This window comes from Coptis chinensis, chromosome 4, assembly GCF_015680905.1.
Source record: "Coptis chinensis isolate HL-2020 chromosome 4, ASM1568090v1, whole genome shotgun sequence".
In the NCBI taxonomy this organism is placed as follows: Eukaryota; Viridiplantae; Streptophyta; class Magnoliopsida; order Ranunculales; family Ranunculaceae; genus Coptis; species Coptis chinensis.
Genome location: NC_141459.1, coordinates 103,015,849 through 103,030,359, shown reverse-complemented (window position 1 = coordinate 103,030,359; position 14,511 = coordinate 103,015,849). Strand labels below are relative to the sequence as shown.

The following is a 14,511-nucleotide window of genomic DNA, read 5'->3' as shown; positions in this document are numbered from 1 at the left end:
AACTCGGCGAGTTCAAAACACGGCGAAATTCACCGAACTCGACAGAGTTCAAAACTTCGGCAAATTCACCGAACTTCGGCAGAATTTAGAACTCGACAGAATTTAAAACTCGGCGAGTTCAAAACTCGACGAATCACGGCATGAAGAATACGACGAGTTCAAAACTTCGGCGTAGAATCGGCATGAAGAATACGACAGAGTTCACCGAACTCGAAAAGAGTTCAAAACTTCGCACGAGTTCACCGAACTCGCAGGAGTTCAAAAAAGATATACTAATATGCTAATGGCAGCCACCATTTTTTCTTTTTTTTTTTACAAGCGGTATGAAAACTAAATTTGAGATTTAAACCGACGAGCCTAGAAAATATTCCAAGGCACTCAAAGTTGTATATTCTTCATACATGAATATATATGAGCTAGCCATACGATTATACCACATTACCATCACACACACACGATACATTACCACCTACATAACAAACCCGCCGATGGGTCAATTCATAACGCTTGAAGGAATGTCTCGCTACTTAGAAGTAGAGACTATACTGAGTTAACAAGCGAAAAAATTAAAACAAAACAACAACGAAAATAGGAACGGAATGCACAACACAACATAACGAGTTTGCGAGTGAGTGAGTGAAGTGAGTGAGAATAAAGTGTGTTAATGGAAGTATACCTTAATTGGAACTTCGAGGCGAGTGAAGTTCGAGAGAGAGCTCGGTGGTCGTTAATGGCGAAGGAATTGGGTTTTAATAATAGTCGATCCCTATTTTTTTTTGGTAGATCTGTTTTTTTTTTCTTTTTTTGAGAAGTTGAGAAGGATTGCCGAGAGAGAGAGAACTTGATTTCTCAGAGAAGAAGAAGTTCTCAGAGAAGAAGAAGAAAAAACACCGAAATTTTTGTTATTTTCGTTTTTTTTTATTTTGAAATACACCAAAATTTTGAAATATCGGTTTTATGAGTAAATTAGATCTTCAGATCTAGAGGTCGGATCCGACGGCTCAAGAGGAGAGTGAGATAAGGGTGGCACTCTAAGAGTGGCACCCTAGACAAACCGTATATATATATATATATATATTACAAATTTGCCATTTTCTAAAAAAAAACGTTTTCAGCCTAAGCCCAACAAACGGTCTAACCAGTCTCGCCATGTTGAAACCATCAGATCGTTTAAGTGTATACTCAAACGGTCTCGCCATGTCGTTGCAATATATACTCAAATGATCTCGCAATATCGTTTGAGTGTACACTCAAATGGTCTCGCCATATCGTTTCAGTATACACTCAAACGGTCTGCGCGTGTCGTTTGAGACAAAGTTCTCGGGTTTTTAGCTTGACGATATAAATAGGTTGTTTGGGCAGTCTCCAGAACAACATAGCTGGGTCATTTGGGGACTCTCTTGGACAACATGGCTGGGTCGTTTGGACTAAAAACTATCAATTCCAAACACAGTCTCAAACAAGTCAGTGGAGAGAACAATTCAACAGCCTAAATAGATTTTAAAAAGGATGTTAGACGATAAACTAGCCCAACCAAGGTTCTTGGTCTTATAACAACAGAACATCAACTTAAATCCTATAGGATTCTACTGCGTCTTTCAACACATTTTGTTGCTGACTACGGGGAATCTTATAAACAAGCCGCATATCCTCAGAGTGTCAAGGAATACAAGAAAGATGTTGAAACCCGTTTACAAGAAAGATGTTGAAATTCGAGTAAATTTCTTGAATAATGACAGTTGAAAATTCAAGGAATACAAGAAAGATGTTGAAATTCGAGTGTACACTGCAAATGGGTGAAGCCAACTTCAATTCCCATTGTTGATTCAGAGTCAACACTACTTCAATTCTTATTGTTGATTCACAATAAACACTCGAAGTTTACTTTAAAAAACAAGACTCGAATTGGGTGAAGTCGCCAACTTCAATTACCATTGTTGATTTACAACTTAACACTCGAAGTATGAACACGACTATAGGTGACTTCGGATCGGATAAAGGGCTTTCAGAAAATTTTCCATTTTTTGTCAGATGGCAATATCCTTTCCAAATCCGATCCAATTATTTTTTTGGATGACAATTTTTTTTCCGAATTCGGAAAGTTCATAAAATCGGAGAAAATTTTCAAAAATTTTATAATCCATAAAAATACGTAAGTAAATCATAAATTTGAATTATATAATCGGATTCTCTTTTAGGATAACCATTTTTTATCCAGTTAATACATTCATTCAGCAATCATTTTCAGTAAACAACTTAGACCTTTTAACACGTTCATTCAGCAAGTTTTTTCTTCATGTTAATGCATTAATTCAGTAAATAGGAAGATGGGAGAAATTGAGACATGTACTAGAATAACAATATTAATTTCTTGAAGTTGTGAGAGAGACAATGTTTTACTTCTATAGGGGTTTTATTTGGTCTGTAAACTATCTGTAGTTTTAATTTAGTAACTATATGAAATAGATTGTTATATGTTAAAAATTTAGAAATTAATCAGAAATCGGATCGGATCAGATTTTGAAAACACATCTAATTCCGATCCAATTATTTTTTGAAAAAATCAGATATCAAAATTTCGAATATCAGAACACAAATATCATTGTCAAATTTGGAAAAATATCGAATTGGAATTCGGAAATTTTGGATTTTTGGGAAAAAGTGGCACCCTGAACACGATAGAAAACTATTATTTTTTTTTTTGGGTTCAGTCTCGCGAGAGATTATACCGGCTAAAATGGTTTGAAAAAATGGTAGCCAGTATGCGTTGAGGGGGGCTGTTGGGCTTAGGCTGGAGGCTGCCCAATCGAATTCGGTGGTTGCCCAATACAGGACCATTTTCCTTTGTATGTAAGTTTCGTCTTGGTTTTGAGGGTTTTGAGGGTATAGAACTTTTGTGCCTACCTAGCGAAGGGTGTGTCAGTTTTTGTATATAAAACACAGAAGGATAAAAGTGGTATATAAGGGGAAAAAAAGACTAGGCCAACTTATTTTGTTATGGAACTTCCGTGCCTACCTAGTCATATAAATATATCATTGTAAGAGCATTTGCAATGCAAGGGATTTCAAGGGGTTTGTGACTATAGTCACCAGCTTTGGCCAAAAACTGCTCTGCAATGCAAAGGTGATTATCTGGTGAATATTTTGCCCAATTGATTTCAAGGTGAAACTCATCACCGAGATAGTGGCTGACTTGTTAACTTCGGATGGGATGTTGGATTCCGTCTGGATTACAAAACTCACTAGATGGAATCCAACATCCCGTCTCGCTATATTTCTTTTTTTTTTGAAGGAATCAAACATCCCATCCGGAGTCCTAACAGCTAGTTCACCAACGGTCAGAAAGTCAGAACGGTAAAAAACGGTCAAAATAAAAAAACTTTGGTATATATACAACATTTCTTTCATTTCAACTCACACTTCCAACAATCATATATCATATTTCTTCTTCCTTAAAATCAGTTCTTCAAAAACAAAATATCAAATGGCATCAACTCAAGCATCTTAAGCAAGTGGTAGCACTCAAAGCAAAACAAAAACTCACTTTAGCATGTCCGAAGATCAAACTCTATGTCTTGCTTGGATAAAAATTAGTGAAGACTCCATTGTTGTTGCTTTCCAAAATGCAAAAGAATTTTGGAATCGTGTAACAAACGAGTTCAATTAAGCACGTGGGTCGGATAGGTCTTCCGATTTAATTAGTGGTAGATGGAAATATATTTCAAAAATGATGAACAAGTTCATGGCAATTGTGAATGCGGTGGAGGCTCGACATGCAAGTGGTACAACAATACAAAGTCGGGTAATTACAACGTTGTCAATTTGGAATTTATTGATTATCTTAGTCTTAGTCTAATTATTTCCGTCTTAGTCTAATTATCTTAGTGTATTTATTATTTTCATTTTAGTTTTAGTCTAATTATTATCTTAGTCTAATTATTATTTTAGTTTAATTATCTTAGTCTTATTTTAGTGATTATTTTAGTCTAATTATTTCTATTTTATTTTTTAGTTGTCCGAGGCAAGAATGACGTACCAACTACAAGAAAAAACGGCTTTTTGACTTGATCATTGTTACGTTATACTCAAGGATAATCCAAAATGGAGTAACGTTTTTTAGGCAAGGTCAAGCCTCCCCACAAAGAGAAAAGGTCGCAAAAATGATGGTGAAAATTCTACTTCTAATTCACCAAGTGTTGGTGGAGTTGAATTGGAGGGTTCTTAAGAAATAGAGCGTCCTTAAGAAATGGAGCGTCCTCTTGGATCAAAGAAAGCCAAGTCCAAGAGGAACTAAGAAAAATCAGTTGGTATGTTGGAGGGTTACTTTACACGTTTAGAGGATACATTTTCACAGGATGCAAATAAAACACAAAAATGCTTTGAAATTAGGAAAAAGGAACTTGCATTTGGTCAAAGAACTGTGATGGCAAGAGAAGAAAAAAAATCGGATTCAAATGGAAAAAAATCAAGTTCAATTGGAAAAAAAATCGGCTTCTAAAGATGCAATATGAAACTAAGATTTTAGCGACCGATACAAGTGTCCTCCATCCCGATATCGTTTTTTTAATCGAGCAACAACAAGCTGAAATACGTGCTGAATGGGCAAGGGCTAGAGGTGGTTCTAGCTCTAACTAAGCGTATGTAATATCTAGTATTTTATTTTAATTAAAGCACTATGTATTTTAATTAATGCACTATGTATTTTTATTTCATTGTATTTTTAATTAATGTTGTATGTATTTTTATTTCATTGTATTTTTAATTAATGAACTATGTATTTTTATTTCACTGTTTTTTTTTTAATTAATGCACTATGTATGTTCTTTCCAATATAATTATTTTCATAGAATTACAATTAAAAACAGTGAGATAAAAATACAATTCATTAAACACATAAGAACTTATTGGAATTACATAGGAAATATTAATACATTAGGAAATACATAGGAAATACGTTGGAACTTAATAGTTCACGTTAGGAAATACATAAGAAATACTTTGGAACTTCATAGTTCACATTAGGAAATACATAGGAAATACACTTTCATTTCCATTTTAATTTTCCCCTCCTTCTCCCTCCTCTGGATCTGACCAATTTGGATCATAAATTGGTACTGGATCTGCTGTTTCTTCAATGCCAGTCCAATTAAAAATATGCTCAACTAAGTCATTTTGAAGATTAGTATTTGTAACTTTATTTCTGATCTTATTTCTTACTTCAATCATCTGATGGACAAAATAAAAACCATCATCTTCCTGAAAGAGATCAGGTATTGTTTCTTTCCTCTGACCTTTCCAATTCCAAACTCCACTTTCACGTTCATTCTCAACAATCATATTATGCATTATAATGCATGCCTTCATTATGTCTCCAAGAACAACAACACTATGACAACGCGCAGAAGCCTTAACAATATGTCATCGTGCCCCGCAAAACTCCAAACGCTTTCAACATCCTTTCTTGCAGTTTCTTGACGTTGAGTAAAGATCTTTTCATGCTTATTTCTTGGATATCGAATGGCTTGAACAAATGTGCCCCATTTTGGGTAAATACCATCAGCAAGATAATATCCCATATCGTATTCATTACCATTCACATTAAATGCAACAGCAAGAGCCTCACCTTGCTCTAATGATTCAAAAACATGAGAACGATGAAGCACATTAATGTCATTATGCGAACCTGGTAATCCAAAGAAGCAATGCCAGATCCAACAGTGTTTGTCTGCAACGGCTTCAAGTACCAAAGTTGGTTCCTTCTTGTACCCTACATGTGTTCCAGCCCATCCACTTGGACAATTCTTTCACACCCAGTGCATACAGTCGATTGATCCAAGCATTCCTGGAAAACCCCTTGCCGCATTTTCAGCTAATATCCTAGCAGTGTCTGCCTCAATTGGTCGTCTCAAGTACTCTTCCTCAAACGCGTGATTATTGTCTTGCACCAACGCTTCATAGATACATTTGTTGTGGAATCTCCAATTTGTAAATACTCATCCGTTGAATCAGAAGAGCAACCAGTTGCTAATTGTGCAACTGCAACTAGTCCCTTCTGTAACCCAGAAATTGCTTGCCGACCCAATCCATCCACCTTGTCTTTAAAGTAATCATCGAATGATGCAACAATTTTCAACATATACATAAAAAGCTCTCTTGTCATCCTGTACCTTCGTCTAAACATATGAGGAGGCCACCTATACGGTGTTGTGAAGTAATCCCTCATTATCTTTTGTTTCCTGAAATCACCACCATCTCTAAATGTATACTCTCTGCCCTTCACATATCCACCGCGTTTGTCTGTATCCACATCTTCAAGTTCAATGGCTGCTTGAGTCATTAATGCCCCAGCAGTGGATAATAACTGCAACCTCCTCCTCCTCTTTCGCCTCATCATATCATTATGCTCATCTCTTACTCTTTCCATGTAGTCATCTTCAGCGGAAGTACCAGAAGATGACCCGGTAAAACCAGAAGACGAACTATTACTACTAGATAATCCTCCCCATAACCTTTGGTTAAATGCAATTCTTTCTTCTCTTGACATTTTTTCTATTTTTAGCTTGGTTGTGGAGAAGAAGATGGCTGCTTGTTTGTTTGATCTAAAAGAAAGAAGAGTAAAACGAAATATGAAAGGTAAGGTCACATGTGATAGTTCAATTTTGGTTCACTCTCCAATTGACAACACATTTTATAAGATTTTTTTTCACTCTCCAAGTGACAACACATTGTATCCAAATGTATCCTCAATAATTCCAATTTATGGCCCACCATTCACAAATCCAATGTATGGAATAGTAAAAGGCGCAGTAGGAAGGAACCATGAACCAGACGGGATGTTACATTCCGTCTCGGTCTACACTATACACTATTCCTGTCAGGACCAAACCACCTGCAAAAATGAGTGATATTCGATCAAAATTTTCTGTTTCAACCAAGACATAGTAAATGAGTTAAATGCAAGGTCTAGCCTAACCTACGAACTTTTGGAACAAGTGAAATGAGTGAAATGAGTTAAACGAATGTGAAATTTTTGGAAACATACAAACTTATACTTTGGAAACATACGAACTTATAATTTTCTGAAATTGTTTTGCCATAACCTTATTTGTTTTATTGACATATTCATATCCAAAACCTGCTAATATACTTTGGAATTAATAAATAAGACAAACAACAATCATAAACAACACCCAAGTCTAACACAGAAACTCGGTAAAAAAACTAGCTTATAATTTCTGAAAATTTTTAGACATAACCTCCTTTGTTTAATGACATATTCATATCCAAAACTCATCAAAAAAACAACCTGCTAAATCAATAGTCGTTACAAACAACAATCCCAAACGCCATAAGACAAGTAATGGCGCACAATTATTACAACCTACAAAAAAATATCTACTGAGACCTCTCGGTCGAAGAGCTCTCCCCCCTACGTCGTTGTCACCTCTCTGGTTGAGGTTGAGCTTGAGGTGTGGCACTTGCAGCATTCTCCAACTCTTGCACACGTCTCTGAAACTGCAAAGTTCGATTCCGCTCTTCTTGTAAACACTCAAAACTGCGACAAGAGAACTCCATGAAGGACGACGATGGCATAACCGAGAGAGTCAGTAGTTAAGGAGCTCGACCTTACTTCATCCCTGTTTAACAAAACAAATGCATGTTGGGGTTATAGTGAATAATAATAATAATAAATCATGAATAAATTCAAATCATACTAACCTCGCTAATCGCTTCAAACTCAGACGACAAATCTGCTACCACTGCGGCATCTACGGTGGAATAGGTATGCTCATATCTTGCCCCTGCGAAGTAATCATGCTCCAGTGCCAAATGTCATCCTCATCAAATATCTGTGGAGTTCTTTGCGGCGTGTGAATATCATGAAACACCTTGGGCTGTGACTGTGGCAACTCCACTCCTTTTGGGAAATGAATGTCGGGCCTCAATGTTTCAGAAGTAACCCCTTCAAAATTGGTGCCCCGGTATAACGCACCTAGCAAGAGACCTCGACCAACCCTCTTCCAATACAAGTCATAGTCCCGTAAAAATGAAAGCTGATGCGTCTAGCCAATCATTTGGGTTTGCTCTATAGTGTGAAAGAGAAAGCGGGGAAGAATATTCGAGGTCATATATCTATGGGTGGTGGGTAAGGTATAACAATCTCTCTAGATACTTGCCGCCAACATCTGTCCCCAAGGTACCATGCAGTTACTGACCCTATAAGTATCATTCGCCGCTGAGAAAAAAACCTTGTTCTATGACACATATAGGATAGTCTACGGTACTCATTGTTCTCGGGAACATTTGGAATATCCACATAAGGGGTCTGAAATATGAAGGACTCGGCCCAGGGTTGCCACTCAATACGGGTAGCTCCTAAAAGCTCAATCTGCTGATGAGTGTTGTGAATATTATGCGATAAATCCCCATACCCCCTTTGCCTAGGATGAAGCCCCTATGCTTGAATACGTGGAATCAGGTCATAAGTCTCATCCTCTTCCAACCTCTTTAACACAGGATGCATCACACGAAAATATTCGTACCACCAATACTAAATCAATAGAATAAATATATATATATATATATATATATATATATATATATATATATATATATATATATATATATATATATATAAACATGTCAACATTAACAATTAGATAAATAAATGAAATGAAACAATAATAACTTAATAAATAAGACTTACCGGTATAATCCAAACAAAGCCGCACAAATTGCCTTTAGCGGCTTTCGTCTCAACTATGAGGTCTAACCAGTGGTAAAGGTATGTCAAGATAGATTGACCCCAGTCATAATCCCACATCCTCTCTACGTCTGAGACAGCGGCCATCCACCCGATACGTAAATAACTATCAGCATATCCAAATAATATTGCGCCAACAAAGTAGAAGAGGAAGGCACATACATACTCGTGGATCGACTCCTCACCAATATGATAGTCTTTCGACTTCTCCTTGAGTCTATTCAAATATCTCGAAGTAAACCAACTCATATTTATAACTCCTCCCTTAAACTGCTCAGCTGATAATCTCAAAAACCCGTCTTCCTCATCATCTTCATCTAAATCAAAACCTTCAAAGAAACTCATCGCCGTAGTAAAAACCTCTAAATTTTCATCAAAAGGAACGGAATCTCCATAACCAATTGGGATACCCGTGAGCATTGTGAAATCAAGAGGGTAATCCCAAGCTCACCCCATGGGAAATGGAATGTGTGGGTAGTTTGCCACCACCGCTCAACTATCCCAAACAACACCGCTTGATCATTTTGTCCTAAATTAGAATTCAAAAAATTTCCAAATGGTGTGGCAGCTATAATATTGGTAATCGTGGACAAAATTAGGATCCGTTTTGACTTCATATAACGCCACCACGACATTAACATTTGAAAGTGCACAACGACTTTCCATAGGTGTACTTCCCGTGATTCAACCAACACGCAATACGATATAATTACAACTAATTTTTTTTTTTTAAAAAACAATGCGACAAATTCAAACTAATTACACAACAACAAACTTGATATAAACTAACATAAAAAAAAAATTAACATAAAAAAAATATATAAAACTTACTTGAGACTCCGCCACTCGATTGGCTACGTGTCGGACTGATGTTGACGCTAATGGTGGGTGTTTCTCGATTTCACAACGCGGTGGAAAATTGAACCCAAGTTCAATTTCGTCCTCCTCACCCACATTTTGCGTTCGCGACGACGAACCTTCTTGTCTCTTTTTTTTGGAAATTTTAAAACTTCCAAACCATCTACTACGCTCTTCATGTGGTGAGGTTGGTGGGGATGCATTGAGGGGTGGAGAAGTCATTAGGAATGGAAGTTTGTAATAAAAGGTTGTTAATGGAGGCTAGAAAATCACAATAGAGATTGGGAAGAAAGTGAAAATGGAGCATGTTCGCGTCTATTCATATTGAGTAATCAGACGGAATATTATATTTTATATTCCGTCTGGTTATAAAATATCAGACGGGATGTTACATTCCGTCTCAATCAAAAACCTCCAGACGGAATCTAACATCTCATCCAAGATATTTTATTCACCTCTGCATTGCACAGCTTCATCTTGGTTTTCACCGATTTGGTGAAAATGGGGTGAATAAGTACTGAGGTGGCGGTGATAGAGGGGGGGGGGGGAATAGTCACCTGCAATTGCAAATGCTCTAGTTTTAGAATTTAATCAAATCAATCAAATCATTTGTTTCTCATTAGAAATAACATAGGTAAAATAAGAATACACTTTCAAAGAAACTTTCCACGAATACGTCAATTAGAGAGAAAACCTCTTTCTTTTTACAAGTTACAAAATTATGATCTAACGCACTGAATGAATACTATTCATATGAACAGGGGAGTCTAAACAGGGCACACACTATTACACTGTGGTGTGTATTCCAAGAATAACGATATCATAAATATTAATTTGGTAAAAAACACAGAACCTAATCTAGTTTTGGTATAAGAAAAATGCAAATGGCACTATATGGATGTACAAGGAGAACAAAGAAAAACGGAGTGGAAATCGACTATCAATCAAGAATATGGATGATCATCGTTTTGTGGGTTTGATGATATACATCCAAAGTTGATACGGGGAGTAGTAAACGGACGGTTTAATATTCCAGTAGCTATGTGACTATACGCTCTCTCCGTTAAGTGAACACCATCCCAGTTAACGTACAGCGATGGATCGATGCAAGCAGTGAATCCCTGGTCCCCACATTTGGCGGACACATTGTAATTGTATGTACCACCCCCTCCACAACATGCTGTAAGAGCTCGCCCAGTGAATCCTGCATTTGCATAGGTATTATGTATATTAGAACATTGTCAAGTTAGTTATATAAACAATGCCCATGGCTAAACAACAAAACGTAGAATTCGGTAGGCAACGCATCGAGTAGTTTGCAATACAGATACTAAGGTGCGGACTACAACTGCGGGTGCTTGAACGGTGGAACCGGCCTACAGTCGTAGGTTATTCATCCTACCCTATTCCGACCATGCCAGCATTTCTCATAACCTGAGGTCCATAAAGAAACTCGAAACCAAGACCAATCAGCTACGCTAGGTGTTGGTTACTCAATTGGACCCACACGTATTGCCAAATAAGCATAACGCAGCAATCTTAGTGGTTTCCAAATATTTTGAATTGGCCAAGTGTTCCCTAGGGGACTTTTAAAAAAGGAGGTTGCCAACTTAACGACCATACCACCCCAAATTGGTCTACTGTGTGATGCTAGTGAAACTTGGTAGGTAACTGCCATGTGTGTTTGGTATTGCCGTTGAATTTTATCCGTTCTCATTCGTGGACTTAGGAACCAGTCATAAGGTAAGTTTAACAAGGCTAGCTCATGTAACGAAAAGTAAAATCTACGACCTGGAATCTCACCTAATTGATTTGGGAATTGGTACAATTCCATAGCAACATTGTAATAATCAGCAAAGATGATGGTAGCATGAGGATGGGCTTCTCGCAATCGATTCAACTCACTCTGAAGAAGTTGGTTGTGAAATTGGGAGAACTCGTTCAACCAACTTAGACATCCATTTGCGTCATAGTCGTCCTTATTCTTGCTCTCAAGTACAGTCAAATAGGATGGTGAGCAACCGATGGGTAGGTTTCCAGGAACCATGAGCGTTACAGCGCCCTCATCGATCAATGCCTGCACACGTGCAAAATTTTATTAGTTTACTTTACACATCATTGGCAAGCGCAATGGACTTTAGTCTAAGAGGGTCTATAGGAATTGACCTAAAAAATCAAAATCAAAATTGACCATATGTTGAAAGGTTATTGAGGAGAAGGAATCTAACAAACTTGAGATTCCTTAAAAGTTGGTAGACACAAATCCTTGACTTAAACCAAACGAACACCATTATTAAACTTTGTTTAGTGAAAAGAAAATTACTGTGATTGTTGAAGATATGGTATCAATAACATGTGGCACAATGGCCCTAAGCTCTTGTACACTTTTTCCTTGAAGAAATGGGTCATTATAATCATTGCCTCCGATCTCTCCCACAAGAAATAAAGATTTTCTCAACATGTCTTGGCAACCTGCCAAAATCAAATCAGTAAAAATTATAAAATACCTGTTACTTTCAAAACAAGTTACTTAACATAATCACCTAATTAATTCAGTTCATACTTCATAATAATTTAATTAATCAAAGTCGTCTTCTTACGAAGAGGAACCGGTATTCATACAAACTTATGTGATCAGATTATTAGTTACTTAAAGAAAAAGGTGATTGTAACCTCCAAAACCGCCGCAAACACATCGACTAGTACTAACAACTGTGGTGCCAATCAAGAAGGTGCTAGATTATAATTATGTTGTACACCATTATATTTCATATATACAGGCAGCACAGGGTGGCAATTAATTCAGTCAAGTAGACATAAAAAATATAGGGAATAATACATCAAGACCAATTCAAGTAGTTCACTGTAATATATTGTTTGTACTTAACTGGTTTCATTATACAAAGATTCAAACCAATTCCATATCACTATTCAAGTTGTCATATAGATCAAAGAGACTATCTAATTCAAGATAAGAGCATTTTCATCATCATCTTTTGGTATATCTCTAGTGGACATATTCTTAACGCCATAATAAATTCAGCCAACAACTCTATCAACCTATTTACTTGTTATGGAATGATATGATGAAAAGAAAAGCATTCTAAGTTGTTTAGTATTGTTGAATAAGTATTGTTATGCTACGTGTCTTAGTTATGTTTAGTTGTTTTGTGTTATGTAACTGAGTCCTAGTAGTTGTTTGTATAGTAGTCCACTACGTTCAGTTATTTCCCTTATTCAGCAGTTAGCTTGTATTTGGTTATAAGAACCAGAGACTTCATTGAATAATCAAGCTCTTTTGCCATATCTTCTTCTTAGACTAACAGTTTGACTCACCGGAAGGTGAAGCACAGAGAGAAGGCAAGAGTTGTTTGAACCACTCAAGTTGAACTCCAAGAGAGTAGTTAGTGTAGACATGAACTTGTCTCTGCTCAAAGAATGCAAGATCAAGTGCTGTAGCCCCAACCACTGCGAAATTCACTCCATGTTTGAAATCTTGATTACTATGTCCAAGATATGGTGGTAGTAATGGAATCCCCATAGCTTGTGCTGCATAAGAATTTTCACTTGTTACAAAACAAACTAATTTGGACTAAACTTTGTATTTTCATAAGCATATACAGCTATGTTACACGTCGAAGTTTTAGTATCATACCAATGAAGTCTATGACCAAACGGCCATCAGAGCAACGTCCAGTGGGTCGTTTGAAATACGTCTCTCCGTAAGGATAATTCCGCATGTAAGAGTGCTCGTCATTTCGAGAGAAGAGTAAGTTTCCAGTATCGGCAAGCGAATCCCCAAATTGGAATATGGATGTATAGCACCCTGATATGGCATTAATCTGAACCAGAAGTAATAGGAAAAGAGTGGCCAAAGTTGGTTTAGACATGAATGTAGAGCCAGATGGTGAAGCCATGTAATAGGAAAGTAAGAGTGTTGAAGTAATAATGAAGTTTGAAGTTCAACTGAAGGACCTTATATAGTAGCGATATCCACTCATGCAACCCTCTTGTGGTTGGTGACTGAAAGAGAAATAAAACAGAAGAAACCCCCACACCTACCATCAATATTTAGCCTAAAACGCCGTGTTTTAAAATTCCATTCTAACATTAGACTACGAATGTATGAGTGTATGACTGAAGTTCATTAGCAATAACATTAGACTATAATTTTGTACATTATTACCTAACTTCAAGTTGACCGCCTGCCACGCATGTACAAAATTATTGCTAATAGCCCTGCTGCCCTGCATCATGGATGAAATTTAAAATACCTGTAATATAATTATAGGTATGCTGCCATGCAATAAGCATTTTCCATGCGATTTCATTTTGGCATTAAACTATTTTTACCTTTTACGTCTTGGAGAGAAGTTTCGTCTTGTTTTTCATTGGTTTGTTGTAGCACAAATTTTTCTTCATCAAACGTTAATTCGCCCAATTAGACGACTTCCATATTAACAATCTATCCATGCAATAGATCTTCAACAGTCTAGCAGAGGGTATTAAAATCATTGCCCCCAATAGCTGAAAATTTTGGAAAATGCCTCAACTCTCAAGTGTGGATCAACCAGTACCCCAACCAGCCAGTATTTGGGAAAAACTCATCCCGCTCTATCCTGGCTATATTTTTATCTTCGGTGACTCTGCTTACCTGTCAGAATTTAATGACTTTGCGCCACGCACGTCAAGGATTCTTATTCATGAGAACACGGTTTGTCTCAAGGGTCACCTGAGGCAACATCACATTGTACAATTTGCGCTCAGAACACAGAATCCTTCTTGCACACTTTTATTTAGGCCACAACAATGGAACACATAAAAAGCAAAACAATTAAGATATTCAAGTTCTAATTGCAAATTATACCAGCCATTTTCCTGAGCATTTC

At 36.9% G+C, this 14,511-nt stretch overlaps 1 protein-coding gene across 1 annotated transcript; it reads right to left on the bottom strand.

Annotated features, from left to right (window-relative positions):
- Positions 1–10,273: 10,273 nt before the first annotated feature.
- Positions 10,274–13,625, bottom strand: LOC147506454 (GDSL esterase/lipase At1g28580-like). The gene is made up of 5 exons (XM_086558605.1): positions 13,278–13,625; positions 12,959–13,171; positions 11,946–12,094; positions 11,426–11,699; positions 10,274–10,826 (listed from the first exon to the last, which is right to left on the bottom strand). The coding sequence occupies exons 1-5, from the start codon at positions 13,537–13,539 to the stop codon at positions 10,567–10,569; spliced, it is 1,158 nt and encodes a 385-aa protein (XP_086414731.1). The 5' UTR covers positions 13,540–13,625; the 3' UTR covers positions 10,274–10,566.
- Positions 13,626–14,511: the final 886 nt, after the last annotated feature.

Coding starts and splice junctions, on each gene's coding strand:
- LOC147506454 (XM_086558605.1), bottom strand. CDS start 13,539: ATGGCTTCACCATCTGGCTCTACATTCATGTCTAAACCAACTTTGGCC. Junction 13,172..13,277: donor TTTGGTCATAGACTTCATTG/GTATGATACTAA, acceptor ATTCTTATGCAG/CACAAGCTATGGGGATTCCA. Junction 10,827..11,425: donor CCAATTCCCAAATCAATTAG/GTGAGATTCCAG, acceptor ATGCAAATGCAG/GATTCACTGGGCGAGCTCTT.